This window comes from Antrostomus carolinensis, unplaced genomic scaffold (genome assembly GCF_000700745.2).
Source record: "Antrostomus carolinensis isolate BGI_N321 unplaced genomic scaffold, ASM70074v2 scaffold4797, whole genome shotgun sequence".
NCBI classification, from domain to species: Eukaryota; Metazoa; Chordata; class Aves; order Caprimulgiformes; family Caprimulgidae; genus Antrostomus; species Antrostomus carolinensis.
Genome location: NW_010326482.1, coordinates 23,892 through 48,476, shown reverse-complemented (window position 1 = coordinate 48,476; position 24,585 = coordinate 23,892). Strand labels below are relative to the sequence as shown.

The 24,585-nt window shown below is 40.9% G+C and overlaps 1 protein-coding gene across 1 annotated transcript in view; it reads left to right on the top strand.

Moving 5' to 3' along the window:
- AGPS (alkylglycerone phosphate synthase) overlaps positions 1-4,098 on the top strand; it is a gene marked incomplete at its 5' end in the record, with an annotated part of 43,280 nt that extends 39,182 nt beyond the window's left edge. The window contains one exon of the mRNA XM_010171572.2: positions 3,410-4,098. Within this exon, the coding sequence (XP_010169874.2) occupies positions 3,410-3,531 (122 nt within the window). The remainder of the gene's footprint in view (positions 1-3,409) is intronic.
- Between the last annotated feature and the right edge of the window lie 20,487 nt (positions 4,099-24,585).

The following is a 24,585-nucleotide window of genomic DNA, read 5'->3' as shown; positions in this document are numbered from 1 at the left end:
CTGTTTTCTAGCTCCATCCTTAGCAGCTAGATTTTTTTTTTTTTTAGCCATCTAGATGCATTTTCAAACGTGAGTGAGTGTAGCCTTTATGAGCCAGGAAAGCTGTACTCCCATTCTGGCTTCTTTGTGGCCAGTAGGTGTGTGCTGTGCATCTAATTAACTTCTCTCTGAAAAACCATGAACATGGGAAACTGTTGTCACTTTTGGCAGAGAATGCAATATCAGTGCATATTTGCTTGGTTGTTTTTTTGGTTTGTTTTCAAAGAATGGGTTCTACAGGAGCAGTGTAGATTGTGGTTGCACTTCAGCGGTGTATTTTATTCTGTAACAGATTAAAAGGGCACTGGAAGCATGAACAGCTTTTCTAATGAAACCAGCTAAGGGCTGGATCAGCACGTATCAGAATTGGGGAAAAAGTTAACCAGCTCACATGTTTTTCTTACATGGACTATAATGGTGATAAAACTTGAAAACACTGCAAAAATAAAATTGGTATTGGACTGTCTTTGTTGCTACTGAACAAGCTTCTTGGCTTTCTGATTTGAAGTACTTTGTGTGAAGTAGACTTTGTCGTGCTAAGATGTTTGTCATCTATGTGATAGGCTGGGCTTCAGATTGAAGACTTCTGTCTTCTCGCAGTGAATGTTTTAAGGCATTAGAGTGCTCAGCACACCTCAGAAACAGGGCACTTGCCTTTTGTAAAACTCAAACTAATTCTGTCACACTACATCTGGGATAATTAAGATGCAAGATTAGGTGTCTTTAGAGGAAGAAGATGCAAGAAAGAAGGGCTGTATTTGTTTCTCATAGAACAACAAGGATTGTGTGTGTAATGGTGTGCATAGCTGAACGGACAAATAGTGGCTTGTTAAGCTACAACTGACTGTACAGTGTTATGCTGATTTGAAAATCTTTATTAATACTGTTATGATATAGCATATAGAATCAGGTGAATTTGATCTCAGTTTTTAATTTAAAAAGTATACTGGGCTGAGAGCCCGTCAGTAATAGATACTTGGATAAAATTTGGTTCTGTGCAGTGTCTCATGTCAGTTCTATATAAATGGCATCATCTAGGCCTAAAACTCTACTTTCTCTAGGCTAGGAATGGAAAAGTGGTTTTCTCTAGTCCATGGTAAGATTAGACTTAACAGAGACCTTTTGTCATTGGGGAAGTTAATGCTTCCTTGAGCTCAAAGCTGCTGTTTGGCTAGGCTTAGGGTGGAGTTAAGCAACTTTGCCACTTGGAATTATTTTTATGTTCATGGCACTTTGCTCTTATGGCATTTTTTTCCTCCTTTTCCCTTCTCATCCTTGAAGCTAATTGGATTGTCATATGGAGGAAGAACAGAATACTTAAAGGGCAGCACTAACCTGAAGTGAAACAAATGTAAACATTGCTTTTTAAATGGTGCTCTCACCTGCACAAAGCCTTTCCTTCACTGGTCTATTTTCTGTCTAATCAAATAGACCAGCTTTGAATTCTAAGAGCGAGATTGCTTCAGTACTTTTTAACTCTGAGATGAAAACTTGAGTAGCTGAAAAATCCATGTATATCCTACTGACACAAATAGAAGGAGCAAGGGCTCAACCTACTGTTATCAAGGGGTTAAAATCTTTTCACTGAATGTGTTTGTAAAGGACTGCTGGTAACTGTAGTACAGCTTTTTTTCTTTCCAGTTCACTAATCAAATGTATGTTAGATTTATTATTGCAGAAGTATAAACCATAGAAAATTTGACAAGATAGATGTGTAAATTATCACTTTGACAGAACTAATGATGCACTCCAAGCACCTTCTGTTTTCCAGCACTTGGTGAGTGACTTCATTAAATATGCAACGACTGTTTGGTGCTGCTCAGACAGTAGTTCAGTTCCTTATGGAATTGCATTATTACTGGAGGTGTAAAAGAGGCAGGCATGCTAGCTGTTGGGCATCCTGCTGTGATTCTAATGTGCTCCATCTTGTTGGAGCAGTTGTTTGCAGTCTTTTCAGGACAATTACATCCATAACCACAGGACACATTCCCTGAAACTGTATTACAGATAATGGTTGAGGATGGTAATGACTGTTCTTCATCTGCTTGTGTAAGAGCCAGTGTGAGTGACTTGAGGTGATGGTCAAGCCACTTCCATGATTCTTTCTTTGTAGTAGTAGTAGCATTAAAATACCTCCAGGTAAAACTCAACTACATCAGCTTGGTCAGACAGTCAAATTGTAGTGATGGTATATTTACAGATGGGGATTTTTTTTTTCTTGAGCTGGGCTGCAAAATACAGTTCCTCCCACATGACCATGTTCTTTTGTCCTTCAGTTACGATCTTCGCGCTTGACATGCATGCTGCTAATAGTTGTTTTCTAGGAAACTGCAAATTTCATTCTTTCTCATACTATTTGTTTTTTCAGTTAGCATTGTGACTAGCTCATATTCCTTTAGGTATAAACAAATATACTCTGTTCTCAAGAGGCATCCCTGTAATTTATTATTCTGATGACAGTTTGATGGTTACCCTGAGAACAGGGCACAAAAGATGGTTTGAATTTAGCTTCAGATGCTCTTAAAGCATCTGTCTCTCAAATCTTTACTATATCACATCATACTGACAAATGGATGGTATTTCAGGCTGACAAGTTAAATGCTATAGTGTGTTTAATGAAAAAATGTTCTTTATTTTGAATGATCTGTTAAATCAGAGTTGATGACTTGGTTAATCAGTATGTGAACACTTGGCCATTTAACAGGACTATTGTGAGACTTTAATGAAATGAGTTCTTAAATGGCTGATGTTTCAGCTTTGCTTTGTATTTTGTATATGTTGTGAATATCCATTTTTACATGGGAAACTAAGGTCTTGTGTAATGGTGTGAGAAGTTACTAGCCTGTGTAAAAGTTTTTGAATTAAGTAAGGTATTTTGTTGACTTAAAACAAGGCTTTAACCCTCCTTAAAAATTATTTTTTAATTCTTTATTTTTACTGTTTAAACCAATACTATCTTAAGTTCAATTATTGAGTTATATTTTCACTTTAAAGCAAGTAGGAGGTGTGGGATGCTGCTTTTTTATGTAATCTCCTCTTCAGTTTCCTACGTAAAATTAGTTTGGTGGCTTTTTTAAGACTTACTACCAATTCCCTGTTTTAATAGAACATGTGATTTCAGCCTAAGCTTCATCTAAATTTCATCATTTCTAAAGAAAGTAGACAGTGTGGAACACAGTCTTCCTCTGGGAGTATGCTGAGCTTAATGAGCTTGATAGTCTAGTGGGCTCAATAAATCAAATAAAGCAAAACATTTCTCATTTTTGAATAAAAACATTTATCACACAGTGTTTATTCATTCATGGTCACAAGATTGATTGGCTCCTAGAATCCTGCCATATATTGAAACACTTTGTTTTTGTTTTTCCAGTAGGCAAATTGCGGAAGCGCTGGATGAAGGAGAGCATCTCTGATGTTGGCCTGGGAATGCTGAGATCTGTTAAAGAATATGTGGACCCTAATAACATCTTTGGAAACAAAAATCTTCTATAAAGCCCTGCACAACATGATGTACTAAAACTTCAAAATTACTGTTGAAATTCTTCCACTTGCATTGTATTGATATCCCAGTAATCAAATATAACAGACTAGACTTTAAAAACTAGTAACTTACATTGATTTTTGCCACCCCCTCCCTCCAATAAAGTGTAACCATCACTGCTAATGTTTATGGATTTTTACTTAAAATGCTCTTAAACAACCCACTGGGCACAAAGTGTATTACCAACCAGGAAATGTAAATTTGTTTTTCCAGGTCTGGTTTAGGTAACACAACTGACAGTATTTTCAGTGCTGGATACTGCCAGATGTTTCTGACTAAAGCATCCCCTGCAAGGACAACAAAGACAACAGTCTTTTCTACAGTAGCAGCTGCTCAACCCAGGTAAAGGAAAGCTGCTAGGAGACAGGTGAGAGAACATCAAGGAGTACTTCACTGTGCTGAAGCATTAAGTATGTAACAAACTTATAACCAGCAAATACTTAAAGTGCAAATGTAGGCTTTAATCAAAATAGACAATGTAAGTCAAACTACTTGTAAAAACTCTGTATTCTCCCACTGTAGTACTACTGGAAAGTCTTAGACAATTGAGCTGTTCTGAGTTGTATTTGCATTGCTGGGATAATCTTAAATTAATTGTAGGTCAGTCACTAAGTTTTGTACAATGGACATTTCTCACTGTATGTTGAAAACAGGTTTGTAACAAAATTTTGCCTTCATCTGTACTTCAGTCCTAGTGTGTATGGGTTTTGTTTGTTTTGCAGAGATGCAAAATATCTTTTTCAGTAAAAAATGCTTTGGCTATTCAAATGAAACTGCCCAGCACTGTCTTTTGAAACAGTCTCAACAGTTTAATAAAACACAAGTGAGCAACATCCTGAAAGTGACACTTCCCATTTTAGTTTTGTACAGTTTCCTACGGCCTTTATGAATCATTTACTTTACTCGTAGTCACAATTTTAATTGTCCATTTAACTCTTAAGAACATGAAGTATTTTCTTGATCAGTATCGTATGAGAGTAAGCATTTTTACATTGAAACTTGAATATTAATCAGTAAAACTAGAAGTATTTGTCAATACTCATGATCCATTTTTAAGGTGGGTTCTTTTCTTAAAGCAAATGATCCAACTTTTTGATAATTAATATACAATTGCATAGGATAGGAAAAAAATATAGACTATCCTTTGAGGACACTGTCTCTCTAGCCAACTGCTTCACAGCTCTGTAGTGTCAGTTTGGACACCTTTTGTAATTGTAATGCCCTTAATGAGGAGAAAAAGATAAAATTGCATTTTTGTTTTTAAACTATTTTAGAATATTGTTTAACTCTCAGTTTTGGTAATATACCAAAAAGTATAAAATGCTTGAAAAATACTGTGTATCAGACAACTTTGGACTTGTTTAGAGATTAATATGAATTCTGTAATTAAAATGATCAAAAAAACCATGAATACTTAAAACATCACTTTAAAATGCATGCTGTCAAGGTACTTAAGGAAAACTTTTTATGATTTGCAGGTCATAAAACAGAGTATTAATGTGAGATTTGCATTGCAGCTAGATTTATTTTGAATGGTCTTTGTTTCACAACATTTCAACATAATCTACTCTTTTATATTTTAGTTTTTGGCCCTCAGAGTTCATATATCAGTAGCAAACAAAACGAGGTGTAGTCTGTTTTGGGAAAGTGACCCTTCACACTGTGGTTATGTGTTCCTTGAGTACACAGTGGTGTCTCAGCGAAGTAAATCTGTACATGTTTATGCAGGGGGCTTCCTCATCTTGCATGGTGCATGATTGTGACTACATGGCCACATCTGAAATCTTCCTGATGACTTGTATCACTCTGAAATAGAGACCTTTCTAGGAGTTGGTGAATATGAAGGGTGTTTATGTGCCTCAATGCAAATATATGTCTTAACTGTGAAGAATCAGTTTTGAAGGAAAGTATGTGAAGCCTTTTTGCAGAATGACAGCACAAACAGAACTAAAACAAGTAGTCATAGCTCAGTAATACTGGTCTCTTAAGATTTTTTTTTTTTTTAAAGTACTACACAGCTATACAACATCCTTATCAATTCTTAATTTCTGATTAACCATTCTAATTTTCTGACTATGGTTTCCCCATCCCTTTTTTGTATTGAAATTGCAGAGACAAAAACTCCTTGTACTCTCTAACATTGAAATAGCCACTGGCTTTTGAAGTGATTTAAAATGCAGTAAACATTTTTACTGCGTGTCAGTTGTCCTATGGGAAGATAAAATAACAGGCTATAAGGGTCCCAAAGCAATGTCACTGGGTAGCTCTGAGGAAAAGATTAACTATAAATGTAATGGATATTTTTTCTAATGGCCACTCTATTGCTGTCTTCCTAAATATTTTTCTGTCTTATAAACTGGTCAGAGCTTAGTGAAACTGCAGTTGAAATGCATGTATTGCTGACCATCTCTGATTTCACATTTAATTCGTAATGAAAATAGGCAAAAGTGTAATGCAAGTTCAGGAGATCTAGATAAACATAGATCATTACACATTTAAAAGAAAACTTTCATTCCCTACTAAAGTCTTCCACCACTCTTCATTCCGTATTCTCTACTTTCTTTTGTAAAGACTTCACCTGCTGTAGCTGCAGCCTGTTCAGAGATGGAGTTTGAGCCATGCAGATCAGAAGTGTATCTTGGCATAACCCATTACTTTTTCATTCACTTGACTATTTTGGTCATACGTAAGTTTCAAGCAGTTTTTATTAAGCTTGCCATTACTTCCAGTTACACAGCTTCTGTTCTCTTTGAAGGAGGAAAGGTGCAGAGTGAGTAGGGCCTGACTATGAAATGTATTTAGATTAGAGAGACTTTTATAAAAGTTTTGAGGGGAAAGGAGAAAATCTGTTAGAAATTGATCCAGGGTCTAAATCTTACAGTCAAACAGAAACATGTCTCTTCTTGACTTATAGTATATTAGTTGAGTTAGAGATGGCATCTTTGCCTTACAGCTGTGAACAGAGGCCAGGCCAAATAGTTATTCCATAGCAATGTTAACTAACTTAAACCAGTTTCAAAGGCAGGCATACATTATCACTGAAATCCAGAAAACACAAATTGCTTCTCAATCTTGGAAATGTATGTTTATCAAGGTTGTAATTTAACTTTCTGCAAATAAAGCCAAACAGTGTTTGTCATTTTAGTGTGAGATTAACTGTAAAACTCCAGTTGTAATGTTAAGAGATTATAGAACCTTATATTATTAATAAAAAGAAAATGGGCCTAAACGATTATGTGGTTTTGTGCTGAAACTAAAATACATTAACTTGTCATCTTTGATTCATTTTAATTTGGCAGTGAACTTACCTAAGGAAAACTACTAGGAAGGCTTTGGCACTTGTGGAGAGAAATGAGATTGAATTTGTAAATGTATGCTAATAGAAGCTCTGCTTTTGTGTCTCATGTAAATCAAAATAGGAAAATGAGAGAATATCAGCAAAGGAAGGGCAAACAACACCTGAACGCCAGTCTACCGAGTTCAGGAATTTCATCTCCTCGGTGTTCCCTGTTTGGGCAGCAAGGGGAACATGTTCAACTGCTCTTGAAAAGTTTTCTCAATATAATACAGGAGCATAACTTGTCTTACTTAGCTTCCCTGTATTTCAAAACCCTGTTGCATTAAGCTAGTAAAACAGGTAATTTCCTGCTGTTGCACGTATGTCTTGTTTGAAACCTTGTTACAGGTCCCAGAATCTGCTTGAAAGTTCTGTGTGAAAGAATGCAGTATGTGAGGAGAAGAGGTATTTCTCAGTTACTTGTATTTTTATAAAGCCTTTATGTCCTTTAAGCCTAAAGGGCTGAAATTGCATCTTGCTTAAAAGAACTGTTGAATTGTCTTATGTTGATGCACTTTCTTCAACAAGTATTATTCAAAAACTGCAAAAGTCATAGTATACAGGGGCCAGGAGAAGTAATGACATGGTTTAATTTGTAGAACTATAACAACTTTTGAATATTATCCAATTTTTTTGGTATGGTTGTTTACAGGAAGGAGAAAACAGTACCTGACAGTCAAGCATTTTATTTTTATTTCCCTTCTATTAACAGCATAAAAATGCAGTATTTTTACTTAGATCTAGATAGTCTCAATTTGAAGATGTTAAATGATTATTTACTTGTCTCAGGATGATAACCAGATGCCATCAGTGTTCCCTTTGTTTAAAATAAGTTTTATAAAAAGTTGGACCTGAACCTGCAGCTGTGTAAATACTATAGTCTCACTCTTTATGGTTTTGTAGTCCCAACACTGAGTCTGAATTCCATGTTACATTTAACATAAATTGATGCTTTTCCCTAGGCTTTTTTATAGAGACCAGAATTGGCAGGTGGTTGCTTTGTTTGTGTTCAGCTTTAGGGTCTGCCGTGGTGCTCAAGAGCAGAGGTGGTCAAAGATACTTTTTGAAAATGTTTGCCATACTGTCCTTTAAAAATACTAGTGCTGTCACTTTGAAATTATAAATTCAGTTTCAAAAATATGTGGGATATAATAGTTTATATCTTATTGTTACTTGCAATATTTACTAATACAAGTTACTTGCCATAATAGGTACCTCTACTGAAATGCTGTGAAATGTTTCATTTATGAGTTTGTTTTTTGGACTTTGGAAAAACAAAGCATTGGACTTTTTATGGGAAACTTTATGAATGTTTCATTTTGATTGAGAATAAAGCTAAATTTGTTTCAATTGTTCAGAAATTCCACTGTAACATTCCTATTTGAGAAGCATTCAGCCTATTTCTGCCTTCATGGTAATATGCAGTAGTCCCCAACAATGGGGAACGTGACAGATTTTAAATGAATTTATTTATTGTAGTGTTGTGAAGTACCATAGCAGCCTTCTGAAAGGTAAAATGGAAGTGTTGATCACCGCAATGAAGTTGTAGTTATATAAAATTAAACTGTATTTTCGAACGACGAAGAATGTCAAATGATTGTCACAACTTTGCAGTTCAGTATCATGTGGCTTGTCCTAGTGTGGCTGACCTCCCAAGATGCTTCTACAAAGCAAAATATAAAGTGGATGGTCTCAAGAAAGGGCTTTGATAAAACTATTCCTATTTCAGGCTGCTGGAAGGGTTTGTCTCTGTTCCCATGGGTGGCATGGACACTGAGCATGTGGGTATCTGGCATTGCTATTATACCAGTCAGTGCTAGCTCAGCAACATAATATTCAAAGCAGCTTGAAAACAATGAATGGCATTTATGTTACATACTCAAATGAAGTTCAGCAAACACTGACAATATAAAGGGGCAATTTGATAAGTTCAATTAGTCATAAATTGGTTATCAGTAGTGGCATTGATAAATGCAATCTTGACTAGACACAAGCCTGAGGATGTGGGAGTAATGAGAAGGTCCAAACAGAGCTGTTGACCTTTCTCCCTCCCAGCCCGTGGCAGCAGCAGCCAGCAGTATTTCCTGTCTCACTCTGTTCCTGCTGCTGTGGAGCCGGAAATCCTGGCTGCCCAGAGGCGAGGGTTAAAAGCCCTTCTGAAACATGAAGTGACACACATGCTCACCTAGCAAATACATAGCAGCTGGGTAAATACATGTAGAGATGAGGCAATAAAAGTTGGTCATTAGGGAAAGTAAATCTGGCTAATGTTAGAAAGCAAATGTAAGGAAGGCGTGGGTGAGCTGAATGCTGCATGAAAATCTCAGGTTTAGAATGACACTTGTTGACAAGACTTGGGTGTGATACTGACCACACTATGGGCTTAGAGCATAGTCCCAGCTATATTTGAAGTTTGTTCCTTGACAGAATTGTAGGTTTAGCCTAATTCGCTAGGAAAACTCTGCTACTTAGTTTGCTCCTCATTCTTCTGCCTTTGTCCCTACCAAAGCTTTCTAGCTTGGTGCATAGCTTCAGCCAAACTTGGATAGACAGAAGTCTCAATGTATTAAATTCTTGCAAGTGTTTGTAGAAAATACCAACCCTAATTTGGGCTAGCAATAAAGATAAAAGTTGAAATGTTAGCTCAAACCATGTTAATACCAGAGAATCCATATGATAAAAAAACAAATGTGAGTTGGTGTACATCTACTTCCGATAGTCAGTGCGCTCTACCTTGCGGTTCTTCTTGGACCCTTAAAATACTTTGAGTGAGTCAGCCACAAAGCAAACTGGCCTTTTTAGTACTGCTGCTTCTGGAAGTACATGGCAATACTCTTCTTCCAGCAAGTTTTTTTTTAAATGAAGGTTTTCTTAAAATGAAGATTTTGTCCTTCTCTGTTCATGCTTGTAATTTTGTTACGCACAAATTCTCAGTTGTCCTCAGCTTTACAGTTTAGCATATTCTAGCACAGGAACATGAAGAACAGAAGCTGCTGCCTTCCTTGAGATGGTATTGGAGCTCAGCTCACGTGCAGAAGTCAGATCCGTTTAAAGCATAGCGTTAAAAACAGCCTGCAGGGAACAAGAACAAGCTGTGAAAAGGGGTTGGGTAGAGAGAGAAGGAAAGAGAAAAGATGTTGGAAGAAGACAGCAATAAACTGGGTCTGTATGTGTGTTAACAAAGTCCTGGCTGTTCTGATGAAGAATTGCTCTAGGTTTTCAAGTGTAGAGTCCTTCCATGTTGTTACCCAGTGTGTGGTTGAGGAAGCAGAGGTTACAGTTTTAGATGGCGAAGAGTGATTGCTGCCCAAGGGGCAGTGGAGAAGGGCTTTTGAGAAGGCTTTTACTCCTGTGCAGTGCAAAGGTTAGCATCGCAACCTGGAATACGGAGGCTGTCCATCTGCAAAGCTTTAGCAGGCAGCACAGCCCATCAGCATGCTTCATAAAAACTTCTTTGTACAACTTCACCTGTCTGTTGCATGACTTATCACTAATGAAATAGTGACCAGGAAGCAAAGAGAATTGCTAATGGGGAAAACAGAGCAAGGGCAGTGCAAAGCAGTGTCTTGTGTGTATAGCTAAATTACACTGAAATGAACATCTGGCAGCAACAGCCAGGCTGAAGGGACCTGGTTGCTATAGAGAAATGATAAATTTAAGACAATAACAACTCTACTGCCTTGGTTACAATTTAGTACCTTTTTTTAAGGCTGATGAGAGGAAATCACTGTCTCTTCATTTGTAGAGCTGTGTGCTGCTCTGCAGACATGAATAAAACATGACATTATTTCCTGTTCTTTTCAGTAGCTCATATAAGACTACATATCTGGGTGTGAGTAGTCAGCATTCAGGTGTTTATAGCTGAGCATTTGTGGGCTGGCCTGCTCAGCCCTGCTCCAGTGCTTTGGATCCTTCCACCTGACCTCTATCACAGCATGATTTACATCACTAAAACCAAAATTATCCGTGTTGCTGTTGCAGAAAGGATAGACTGATTATTATCTGCTCCTTAGAAAAAAATGGTAGAGCAAAAGCTTTGCTTTAGTTTTCTTCTCTTTTGTTTGTTTTAAAACCACATGCTGATATGTTACAGCTGCAGACCAGTCAGCACACAGCAAAGTTAAACCAGCTGCAATTGGCAGGGTGGGAGCGTTGTGATGAGCGATTTATTTGTAGTGAGTTACACAATTGCAGCAGCACTATAGAAATCAGCAAAGGCCTTCAGCAGCCAGAGCACAAGTACTGCTGAAGTTAAATGCAAATTCCCTCATTTCTACTGAGTCTGAATGATGGGATTTGCTCATTGCTTGCAAACAGGCTCTTCAGAAACAAAATGGTTGTGTGCTGACTTCCCAGGAAGCTGGCTGGGGGGCTGCATGCCGAGATGGCAGAGGTTTGCTGCTCTCCTGCCAGGCTGGACTGCGCGGGTGTTCAGCTCGCAGAGAGCCTGGCTGCCTCACGAGGGCTGTCTTCATTCTCTGGGTTTGCAAACACCTGCCATTTTATTCCAGATAGACTTTTCTTGCTCTGGCTGTGCATATTCCGGTCCTTAGAGAGGCAGCTTTGTCCTTCATGTGGTTTCTGGCCCTGCCTGAGCAAATCTCACCTGCCTTGCCACATGACGTGTGGGCACACACACCCCACCTGTCCTGCAGCCAGACGGGGAAAGCTCTCGCCCCTCGGAGGGAATATTGAAGCAAAGGAGAAAGAAGTCAGAAACCACTCTCTGAAGGCTGCCCATTTGGAGACCATGGTTGGCCCTTTCCTCACTGCAAATGACTCAACCTATTTCTCCCCCCTCCCCAATGGTAATAATAGGTCCCAGCTGTGTTTCTGTGCCAGGTGAGGAGGAGGTTGGTGCACCTGGCTGGAGGGAGGGGCCGGGCCTCACCTGGCCCCCTCCGGCCAGCCTCAGATTTTGTCTGCTGGTGAGGCGAGGCTGCAGCCCTCAGAGCAGGCGCTCTCCACAGAGCAGCAGGAGCCGGCCGGATGCTCCATGGTGAGGTAAGAGGATGTGCTTGTGAAGATGGTAGTGGTTCAATTGCCTCCCCAGCTGCTTGCTGAGAGTAACGTGAGGGCTTGGAGCCGATGGCCTGGGAGGCCGGGAGGGGAGAATCTGCCATAGGGCCGCCCCTGGCTGAGCAGGGTGCCCTGAGGGGCCCTCTGGGCAAAGGGTCTGGAAGGTGATAGCAGAGCAGCAAAGACTCACCTCGCTGGGCCAAAATGAGGCTGCACGAGTGACCACCTCGGAGACAGGCCTCTGGAGAAGGGCTGGGGGAGCCCCTGCCCCAAGGAAATGGGGAGCTGAGGAGAAAACCTGAGTGTAGCTGTGTGGGGTCCAGCTTCCCTGGTGGCCTGTCTGTGCCTCCATAGGTACCTCCTGGCTCCTGCTTGTGTTTTACACGTGTTGAGGTGGGGTTCAAATGGCTCATGCTCCACAAAAGAGAAACCTGTGAGGCCTGAATGCTTTAAAGGTACTGTTTCCTTTCTGTGTAGTTATATTAGTTGCTTGTGCTAACCATTCTGCAAATTGCGTTCTGCTCTTATTTATAAGCACCCGACTCATGTGTGTGTAACTTGACTTTGCTAATAGACCCATTTTTCGTATGTTGAATGAGGCTGAGGTTACCAACTGCTCAGCTGCAGACAAAGGACAGCAGTTGCTATTCACCTTTGTGCTCTGAAATCCAAATTTTGCTTGGTATGCTGCAGCTTCTGAAGGTCTCTGTGTGGCAGGAGGTTTCTGTGGTGCCGCTGTGGGTCACTTGTGTATTGTGTGCTTTGGATTTGGCTTTTAAAACGCTCCTCTTCTGTATCCCATTTCTGTTGGCTTTGAAACACGCGACTATGAAATGTTAATGCACGTGCTTACAATTTTGAATGTGAAGAACGGCTCCATTTCAATCTTTGCTGCTTTTTCAGAACAATGCCTATAAAAAAGAAAACCCTAAAGCATTCCTGTATAGTGGAAGCTACAGTTGAATTTGCTCTTAACCACTGTACTACAGTGACTTTGGTATAACCTGCCTGTAAAACTCCCCAGCTGCTCTAGCTATTTTCCCGTCGGAAGGCTGGCCATAGAATAAATTAAGAGTACAGAACTGAAACCAAGATGTGAAATTAAACTTTTATTAAAGTAATCAGGTCCTGGATTTATTTTAAGGAGTGAGGCAATAAAAGCGAACATATAAAAAATGCAATTTAAAATAGCATACATTCTTTTTATGCTATTTCTCTGTTTTAAATTTTATTGGTACAACTGAGTTATATTTACTTAAGTTGCATACCTGTGTTTTTCCAACTGCAATAGTGGCTTGTGTGTTTGATGCCCTTCACTTTTGGGATGCCATGGACAAAGCAGGGGCAATATAGTGGAAAAAGGAAACCACAGAGACCTTGTTACAGCTCCCCAGTTTGCCACCATCTGGCACCAGCACAATGTAGGGCTACCCAGCAGTCTACTTATTTCACCGCAGGGGAGGAAGCCTTGGGCCTCTGCCCCTCTGCGAAGGTGTCTGCAGCTCCCAGGGCTCCCCAGCCCAGGTAGGTATCTGTGCTGCAGGACCCCTCATGCTGTTCTGCCCATTGGTGGAAACCCAGGCTGCCTCTGGGTGCTCTGCACGTGGTGTGGGGTCTCAGTCCAGCAAATAGCAAGCCCCTTCAATACCATTGTTTTTAAAGATGCACTGACTGTAATGGATCAAGCCCGTGTCTTGTGATCAGTCCAAAATGCTGCTCTGCATCTATAGTGGTGCCATCCACAGGTAGCTGGCAAGGTTATCTACCTCTGCCATGGGTACTACAGTTGCTTTCAAGCACAAAAATAAACTTTTCACCTGTTTGCAACTGAAAATTGCCCCATTTGTGTTGGCTAGCAAAGACTGCAGGGGCAATACATTTTAAGGCATTGGGATGGGTTTGCTCAGTGTGGATACAATACTGCATTATTCTTCTGAGTTTCTTGTGCAGGTTATACCAGCACAATTTCTGTGCTTCTGTTGGTGGCTTTCTTTTTTGATGACAGGGACATTAACTGAGTCTACACTGGAAAAGTTGTGCAGACACTTTCATTCAGGACATTCTCCTCTGTTGTTGGTTCTCCTGGCATTGGATAAATTTAATGAAAACAGTTTATCTGTTTTGCCTTGTGTATAAAGTTATATGAAAATAGTTTAGGTTGATTTCAGCTGGACAAAAGATGAGATTTATAATCAAGCATTCTGAGTCAGAACTGTCCACTCTGGAGCACTCACAATTCATCTGCTGGAAAATGAACCTATGGCAGATCTGTGCTCGTGCTTCCCTATGTTCCCAGTATAGACCCCTCTCTCCTCAAATGTGGTGGTCTTAATTCACAGCAAGGTAGTCTACATGGGGAATTAATACATATTAGCTACAGTAATACAACCATTGTGCTGCTAATTCATTCTCTAGTTTATTAGACATAGTTAATGTCTCTGTGTGGATAAAATGCTAAATTATCTATCCTGGAGCTATAGTTTCTCAAAATTTGCACAGTTGAGCACTACTCTGCAAAGCTGATGTTCCCTTCTGGCGTTTGGGAATGGGCAAGGTTATCATTTTGACAACAGGATGCCATTCTTGCCTGCCCCATTGCTGTTGCCCTCTGGCCCTTCCCCTTTGGAATGGGAGAGAGGCAAAGGATGCATCTGCTGCAATGCCAGAACAGAGAACAGAGGGGCCTAAAGCTCTCGTGGTTTCTCCACAGTTACCAGTGTATTACCATCTGGAAATCACTGAGGGAGCCTGTTAATTCAATTTTATTACTGTATATTTTAAAGACTGTCAGAGAAGCTCAGGGCTTTGGGACAGGTCTTCGTTTTAGTTTAGTCTAAATCAAAATAAATAATAAAATCCTCATGAAGATGTACAGGCACTGTGAGATACTTATCCAATATGACATGATGAAAAAATAAACTAATGATGTTTTATAGGCTCATGAAAAAGATATTTACTTACCTCATAAGACTGTGCCAATAAAGTTTTAAACAGATTAAAAGCGAAGACTGATGACAATGTTCATACCAATCATTTACATATTAAAAAAACCCCAAACAAACCAAAACCAAAGAAGGAAACACAATTATCCCAAATTTAAGCTTGCCAAATCCAATTTAAATGTATTAATGTCTGGTGCAACATGTACTTGTTTCTCTTCTAAGACCAAGGAATTTTTGCTATAGATTTGGCAAGCCCCTTGAGATAGTTGAAGAAAAATGGGCCAAATGTAATTGAGTAAGGTTTTGGATCAGGATATGCAGTTCAGGAATGCAACTAAGCTTGAAATTAGGCTATTTCAGTTTGTGCAGTTATATTTCTAAAGATACATCTGATATACCAGTGGCTGTTAGAGTAAGGTTTTGTTCACCAAAAAACCAGGACACTTGCAAAGTAAGAATGTGAACCCAGATAACTGGAGCCCAATGCTGTGGTGAGTACAGGCACTTTTAAGTCTTCAGGTGTTTTAATAGTTTGCCAAGGTATAAATGCCTAGGAAAATGAGGGGAAATGAGCAAATCCTCTACTTCGTATGGTATTTGCAAAATGATTGCTGCATGGCAGAAGTTATATAGATTGTATATGCATTTCTTAGATGGGAATTACTTTTGGCACAGAGCTGCGCTTCTGCTGTGATTTGCATCCCCTGCTAAAGAACCCCAGATTGGTAGCTCTAACGTTAGGAAGCTTTGGAATTAAATGTACCACATGGATAGTTCCATACTACAAACACCCAAGTTTTTTCTATACAGCACCTGCCAACCCCGCCCCAGTGAACACAGTGACGAAGCAGGTGAGAGCTCAGGGTGGCCAAGTGAGGCAGAGTTCAGGCCTGAGTGCAAACATACACATGCCAGCATAAAATGGAGCATCTGGTAGATGTTACCAAGGAGGAGAAATTTTGTTTCGAGGATGGAACAGTTCTCAAGAAAGATGGTCATTTTTTGATATCTCCAAACTTCAACACAAGTGTGGTACTGGCTACCATACAAGCACATGTGTTGCCTCGCAGTGCATCAGCACTATTAAGTCTTTCTCCCACAGACTACACCAAATAACTAATGAATTTCCATATAGGAACTATTCTCTGTGGCTCTCAGAAAGGAACCTGACACCCCACCACATCCTTGATGATGAACTGCAAAATCCTGCAGTCATATAGCACTGGCTTTCCTCTTTTTTTCCTGGATGACAAACTGATTGTGCATTAAAAGACTGTTTAAAAATGTTTACTTTTTTTGTTGAACTGGGTCTCCCACCAAAGTGAATACATGATGTGCAAATATCAAAAATGTACAAATCAAAAATGGCAGGGAATGTGGTCTGGGCATTGTGAACAAGACTGGACAATTGCATTAGAAGGGGCTGGGATTCATGACAAGACAGTGGTGATCTTAGTACCACTGAGAAACATGACATACTGATGTGGAGCTGCACTTGAACTTTGAAGGAGCTGAGCTTCTCTTAGCAGTGTACTCCAAAGCAAGCATACTTCAGCTCTCTGGATCTTAGTTCTGGCTGGGAAAGGCTTCCATATCTGACTTTTATCTGGGATGAATTTTTCATAAGTCAACACACTTCTGAGAAGGATAACTTTTTAAGCTTTTAAAACAATGTGCACGAATTGTCTCACATATTCCTGCCCGTGGGACATCGGTATTTGGCTTTTGGTTTTTAAAATCAAATTTGAATGTCTGAGCAGCCATGAGTGTAATCAAGATTAACTGCTACACAAAATGACTGCTCCAGAGAAGAGCACTGAGTAGAGCTGTGCAAGAATAAAAGGTGTGAGCTCTCTTAGGTGATGCAAATCTATTGTAAAAAGACCGGCAATGCTTACAATCTTACCTCTTTTTGGGTTGGTTGGTTGGTTGGTTGGTTTTTTTACTTCCCTTAAAAAAACCAACAAACCAAACAAAGAAGTGCAACAAGATACATCGACATGTGTCAAATCAATGCCGTAAACAGTGACTGGAGCAGAGGCCGACCTGGTGGGCTCTGGGCCAGGCCTATAAATCAATACGATGGGTGTTCAGGGTGGCACATGAGGCTCTTGGTCCCTCCGCTCCTTCGCATGCGTGTATCATGTATTTTCTAATTGGCCACCCTGGACTAAACAGGCTGTTTCTGGCCTGTTTCCAGACATGCCCATTACTGTAAGTGCTACATAAATATGCAGTTTGGTCTGTTTCCTTCCTGAGCCACTTTGAGAAAGCCTCTAACCTTGTTGTCATTTGGAGCTACAGTAAAAGCTGCCCACGTGCTCACTGGCAGAACGAGCACCCCCATTTCCCAGCCCTGGAGCTATAAGCACTCACTGAACAATAAAGCTGCCACTGTCTCCCACCCGCCACGCTGGAACGACATACTGGGCAAGGGCATCGCCATCTCCTCTGTCTTCTCCAGCACTGGCCAAAAGCAATCTGAAAATACAGTAAATCTTCATTTAACTCTAGATCAAGGATCACCTTATGACTGTGAAGAAAGTTAACTCTCAGTTTAAATCCAGGTGGTGCAGGTTTGAATGCTAAGAAAAAAGATATTGAAAAACAAATGGATGATGGAGTACTTATTTAAGTTGCTGGACTTCTCTGTTCTTAAAAAGCATTTGCTATTGCCACCACACAGCAGCCAAAGACCAGTCTGATGTTATTTCAATTTTCTGAAATGAGTTTAAAGGTATTTAAGATTAACACAAAAGCTTTAATCACAACTGATAAGCTGCTGCTTTTTTTAAAATTTGCATAAATGAATCTCAAAGTCCTTGTCTTTGTTTTCCCATTGCTTGCATACTGTACAGGAATCATAACATCTCATAGGAAAAACTGAGCAACCCGATTGCTACTGATGTCAGTGCACACTAGAGAAGCACTAGCTGGGGCTGGCAGGCTGCTTCCATCGGTTCTTTTACAGTATCAATCATGATCTGGAAGATCCTTAGTCAGAGAACGAGGAGGAAGATTCCCAGTTCGTTTAACTTTTGGGCTTTCTGGAGGCATAACAATAGGAGTATTTATTACTGCTGTTCATTTTTAACAGCCTTCCTAAAGGCCAGCAACTCCTTCAGCCTTTGGTGGGCCCCTAACCCAGCCATGAGTAATGAATGGTCTGTCACAAACTCTGATGTGAATTCAGCCCGCACAGGGCAATTCGCTATAAACATGAATTCTCTGGCTTTCCTTTTGACAGTTATCTTTATCTCTCTTGTGGATTGAGCCAAAGGATCTGCTACAAAGATCCCAGACTCCAAGACATTCAAAGTCTCTGTCCAAACACTGCAGTTCAGGGCCACGTCTTAATCATTACTGGCCGAGGCAAGAATTAGAGCTGCAACCACAAGATGTGAGGCTGCAACATCAGAAAGGATCGTTCTCTTAGAAAATACCTGTGAAAAACCTTCAGCTGAAAAGAACAACTAGCCTATGATGTTGCCCCCTCTCCCTGTCCCAGCTGACAGAGAATGTCACCTCTCTCGATGGGCCCTTCTGTTTCACCATAGTCGTTTCTAGGTTTGTGCTCCCAGTCTCCCCATACTGCGGTCTCATTGCCGACACGGCACGGCAGCCTGCAAGAGATTTCCTCTCACGGGAAATTGCCCTTCCCATACAAAAGCACAGGTCAAGGCCGAGCAGCTATGCTAACAGTTGCCTCTAAAACAAGGACTGCCCATCAGTTTTTCCAGACTGCCCTTTCCGAAGTTTCCCAATGCCTTCCTCACTTCATGTTACATCCTTTTTTTTTAAAAAAAAGGAAAAAAAAAAGAAAAAAAAAGAGTGACTTCTGTTAGCTACTCTGATTTATCTTTTGGTGGTTTGTTGATCTTAACTTGGTTTTTGTGTTGTTCTATTATAATTCTTTCTGTGGGTGCTGGGTTACAGTTACAAGGTGTTAATGGGCCCTGGCAGAGCAACCATGAGTCCTGGAGCTGTTAGGGTTTGCTTTGGGCCTTTATTTCATTCTCTCTATGCTACTGCTTGAATATGGGTTTGTTTGCTGTTTGGCTTTACCTCTGTCCCATCGTTTTCGCTGGTTTTTCTTTCTTTTCTGCTAGGCTGAGTAATTTAGTGGGATTTCTGTTATGCAGAAATACAGCCACATGCAGTCCTGAAGTAGTTTGTGGATGAGCGTTTTGTTTCCTCAGGGAATGGGCAGAATTGCTTTGGTCTTAACTTTGTTGTGTATTTGAGTTTGTTAGTGTTGATGGATTTTACTGTTTCTTTGTTCCTTCTCGGGCTTCTTCTCTTTCCATTCATTATATGAATTTGCTCAAAAATTAAATGCTTGGGCTGTCCATATATTCACACTTTGTTCTGATCTGTATTGTAACTTTCCATGATCTATGGCCCCAGGCACAAGGAACTGGCAAGGAAGTGCCTGAAATTGTGGTTTGGCTACAGGTACCTGGTTTAGAGTCCTGTCCCTCTATTAATCTGCGTTACAGACAATAGGCCAGATTGGTGCAACTCCACTGGGCTTTGTTTCAGTGACCCAAAATTTATGCCAGCTGAGAATTTCACTCAATGTCTGATTTATAACTGAGATAAAATTTGTAGAAAGAGGTAATAGCTTTTATTATGAGGGAACAGACAAGCTTTTGGGTATGCAAGTCCCTTCTCAGGGAGAAGTGTCTTTGTGCAGATGCCACAGAAATTGGTATCCCTGCCTATTTGCAGCAAAAAGACTTTAATAAAAAATGTGCATGAAAAATGTGTAAACACTGATGAAGGACTCTCTTGGGTCCTGTGCTCTTCCCCACACTGAGCCCTCTCCTTTTGTTTTAGCTGTCTTACCTGGGGAAAAGAAGTCTTGTGGTTATCTCTCCCAGATCTGACAGTCTCCTGTGCAGCTGGCCCTATTTCTTCTAGAGCTGATCTGCTTGTTAGGGTTGGTGTGGGACTGGCCATGCCTGCCAGAGAGTGCTTCCTCTCTCTTCCTTTGAATGAAGGGAGCGCACAAAACCATCCCGCTTGGTTTATTTAAGTGAGGTGGGACCTGGGACTTACCTGTCTTCAGCTGTCACATGTTCAGCATTGCTGTTTGCACCTTATAAGTAATATAAGGGACACAGTTAGAAAATGTGAATTTGAATGTACTCTCAGAAGCATTAACTTAGGACCTCTTTAAATGGGACTGGAAAAGATGATGACCAAGACTGTTTGAGTGGGCAGTGCTGGATCCCCATCCACAAGGTCTGGATTCAGTGGTGGTGGCACCACAGAGAGCTTTCCCTGAGAGTACGGTGAGGTGAGGGCTGCTGTCCATTTTCTCCAGACAGACAGAACTGTCAGGTCAGCATGAGTGAATCCCAGGTGCAGGTGTGTGATTTTGGCTGTGAGTACAACCAGTGTGACAGGCCCTCACGAAGCAGAGATGGCAACACCACCTCTCCAGTTTTGCATGCACTGGGCTCTCAAGAGTCCTGTGTAGAAAGCAGGACTTTCATAAATCTACTCAAGCGAGGAAGCCATTTCCTCAGTTCCCTAAGAGCAAGAGAAACCAGTGCCTTGCCTGGGCTCCTCCTTGGCCACTGCCAGCAGGCATCTCAGCCACGCCTGGGCCAGAGTCTGGTTCTGCTGATGATTTACCACTCAATCTGTCACCACAAACACATCCCACCTTCTTCTTTGTGCTTTCTGACGTCCTGGTGGGGTTTGCAGAGACCACACTTATATGTCTTCTCCAAATTGGCTGAGACTATAATAGGTGAAATGATGGAGGGAGCTTAGACTTAAACGCAGGGAATACAGGGTATAACAGAAGGAATAAATCTTTGTCCCTCCTTCCTGGCCAGATGCACCATAAGCCTGACAGACTTATGATTTTATATGGAGAGCAACATATGCTACAGTTTTTATTTCTCTAACCATTAATCAAAAGGTATTTTGTATAAACAACGTAATTGCCAGCTCTGGCCAGCGTGGGTGGGCTGACAGAAAGGCTTTGCAGTTCTGTAGAGCACAGATCAACTTTGCCAGACACCAGCCCTGGTAGCCAGCGGCAGCTGTAAGGACCATACGCCAGCATGGGTGGGAGTCGGGGCTGCAGACCGGGCTCCAGCCTCCGTGCTGGCAGGGGTGGGCAAAGCTGCATTTTCAGCTAGACCAGCATAATGCTGCTGGGACTGAGATTATCAGTGTTTCAGCAGAGACAAACTCTTGCATATTTCTGGGCTTTTTGTCTTCTTCATGGGTTATAGCCAGGGTTATGTCTGCTCATTTTCTTGTGATACCCAACCTGCAACTTTTCTTTTCTTAGTTGTGCCAAAGAATGTAAAACTGCAGACAAGGTATCTTAGTGCACGGTAGCAGGTGACTTCTTGCCCACAACCCAAAGTACAGCTGGAAACACTCAGAGGACTCCCCCTTGGTGCAGGGGCCAGGGGGTGACAGGAGCCAAGTGCTGGGAGCAGACGTGGGTGCAGTGTTCAAGCAGTGGGGTGCCTGCTGGGAGGGAAGTGCTGGGCTGGAAGCCTTTTCATGTGTCTTCTGAAAACCAAGCCCCAGGTCCTTTCCACCCCATGTGGGTCTGTGGGAGAGGAATGGCTGCTTGGGGCTGTGCCACTGCACAGATGCTTGAGCACCTTTCTCTGGAGGGTGGGGAGCTTTCAGGCTCTTCAAGGGTGCCTGCTGTGAGCAGACAGTGCTTGTACAGCTTCTGGGGGGCCGGCAGGAGAGGACAGCAAAGCTTCACAGCATCAGAGTTATTTCTTGAAAGGAAAACACTTTTTTTGTCCAGTTTTATGCTGCTATTTGGTGTGGTGGTCATTTATCTCAAAGGACTGCTTCCAGGCTACTGATGCCAGGTGATGTGAAGCTGCAGCCAGGCCAAGGCTCTGCCAAAGTGATTTTGAATAGCAGCCAGTGTGAGCAAGAAGTGCCAGGGTGATAATAAAACACTGCTTCTGAACGCACTTCCAGGAACTAGCAATCTATTTTAATTTTAAGAAACCTGACAGTTTTGTGAGGGTAATTTCTAGATCACTGGGATAGATCTACCAAAGAGCAAATGCTCTGATTATCTTCTCCCAGAAATATTTTTTGAGGAATTCAAAATACAGTAGGATTAATGCACAGATGGCACACGAAGCTAACATCCCTATTACAGTGACAAAAATCATGTATCTTTGTTATTGTTGTCTTCATCTATTGGGAAGGATCTCATCAACTGCAGATTATCTTTCAACTCCTGTGGTTACCAAAAGCCCATCAGTGGCAAACAAGGCTAAAGTGAGGTGTGAAATGTGCCACTGGGTCAGCAATCCTCCCCCTGCCTAATTCCAGTTGTTGTACAGTATTAGTCTGTTTTGGGAGTGGCAGTTCTGCTACATTTAAATTCCTTAGAAATCATCATAAAAGCAGGGGACAAAGGGAAATTAATTCAGCTGCACAAATTGCTCCAACACAGTTGCCCTCGTAGGTTTTCTGCTTAACTTGGGCAGCTTTAAAGTGTTACAGAAAACTTAAAGTATCCTGAGAGAGATTGGCCCCAAGTAGCAAATTTCAGAACCAAATCTTGATGCCCAAAATCTTGGGGAGATTTTTAGATCTGGAGTTTTCATTTAGACAGTCCTAGAAGTCAATTTCTTTCTTCAAAACTTGTGCTGGAGCCAGGCTTGCATTCCTCACCATCTCAAAATTTAGTGCTGGTTACATTGTGGGGAAAGCAGATTTATATTCTGCTGGTCTTGAAGTGACTGATTTGCTGAACATCAGATGATAGAATTTGCCATAACAAATTGTTGGATCGATGATCTAACACACAAGTGTGCTGTTACTGACAACATGTGATGATTCAAAGGCAACAAACATATTTTGCTCTGCCATCTCTTAGGGGAATAATTTCTTCCTGACACTTCTGGTGATCATCTTACACCATGAAGCATGAGATTTGATTACCGATACTTTAGCATGCATAACTACAAAGGTTGTTATTTTTAATGGAGTGGACAGCGTGTCTCATGAGAGTTATAAACACATCGTGTTCATTTGAAATGTGATTGTTATGATTTGGCTGATTCTAATACAGAAGGCTTTGCACAATTAGATTAGCTGATGAAAACACAGCATTGCTCAACAAATCAGCAGGATTCTTAGTTAACATTGTTCATGAAGTCTCTTTGTAAGGCAGCTATTTTTCCCCTCAGTAAGAGGTCTATCTTGAGTAGCAGCAATTTCTACTGAGAATGTCAGACTTGGGAACAGCAGTGTGGAGTTGGACCAGAAATATCAGTTTTGTATGTCTTGAAGTGAGAATTGCCATGACAGGGCACTGATTTGGAGTGACCCATCAATTAAGTAATGAATTCTCTATCACCCTTTTGGCCATGGTGGTAATTTTGGCCAACTACCTTGCAAATCAGAAAGACTGGTCTTCCATGAACATCTTCTCATGCTGTTTATAACCACTTCTTCAAAAGCCAATATGACCTGACTTCAATCTTTGATGCATTGGTGTTTCAGAAGTAGCAACATGCTAAAATCTCACACGCTGCCTCAGGAATTTTCTGCTTTGCCTGTGTGGTATTGCCCAAATGCTATGTCCCAGATTAAACAACCAGATTTATTCTGAACTCAAAAGCTGGACAAGTAACCTTCCTCTGCTTGTTTTTCATTTGATTCTGAAGTCTCATATGAAATAAAAGAGCTAAAATAATTTCAGAATGGGCTATTAGCACAAGCTAAGGCTATTTTTCTCATATTGTTTATGAATTATTTGCTGCTGAGCTGTACTCTCTACACAGGATGACAGTAAAGGTGAGGACTTGTGTCACCTTTGGTCCCATACCTGATTCTGTAGTTTGACTCCCCGCAGTGATCAATGCGAAGCTGTTTACAGCCTGAGTGCTGGATTTACAACCTGTCTTGTGTGCCCTGCACATAAAGCATGTACACTGCATCAGAACGTGCTTTTGTGATTAGACTTTGTGTTATCACAGTGGATTGTTTCTCTGAAGCATCTGTTCCTGTTACTGGATGGATGCTTTTTCCTCTTGCACAGTAGCAGTACTGAAAACTCAGTACAGGGCTATATAGGATATATACACATATGTATGGAGGGCTGTATAGGGTATACAGTCTTAGTATAGGGCTATGCTTTGACAGATACGTGACTAAATTCTGTCCTCCCCTTAGTTCAAGATACAAGCAACTTTTAAGTGATGCCAAACATTTGAATTATTCTATGTAAACTGATGAATGCACATCACAGAAAACAGGAAATCTAAGTTCTCCTTAACACTGGTGCTTCAAAAACTGGATGGGCTGCTTCTTGGCAATGCTTTCTCTTTAAGATGAGCTTTTGAGTTTCTAAGTGACACTTCAAGCTAACAGACAAGTCCAAAGAGTATGGGGAGACCTCGACCACTAAAAAAAAAATATCTTCCTGTTAAAGATAATATTCTCATCAATCTTCAACATCAGGTAAAGTCCTTTAGCGCTTGGGTTAGTTCCAAGCCCAGAGGGATGTCTTTCTCTTCTGGCTCTTCTTCTCAGACGAACAATCCAAATGGGAAAATTTTACGTAGTCCTCTCCTGTCCGCTCTGATTTCAGCCTCGGCCTTAAAGCCAGTCACAGTTACTGTGACTCATGGCAGCCTGCTTGTGCCCCTTCTGCCTGGCACATCCTCAAAAGCTTGAAACACCTGAATGGT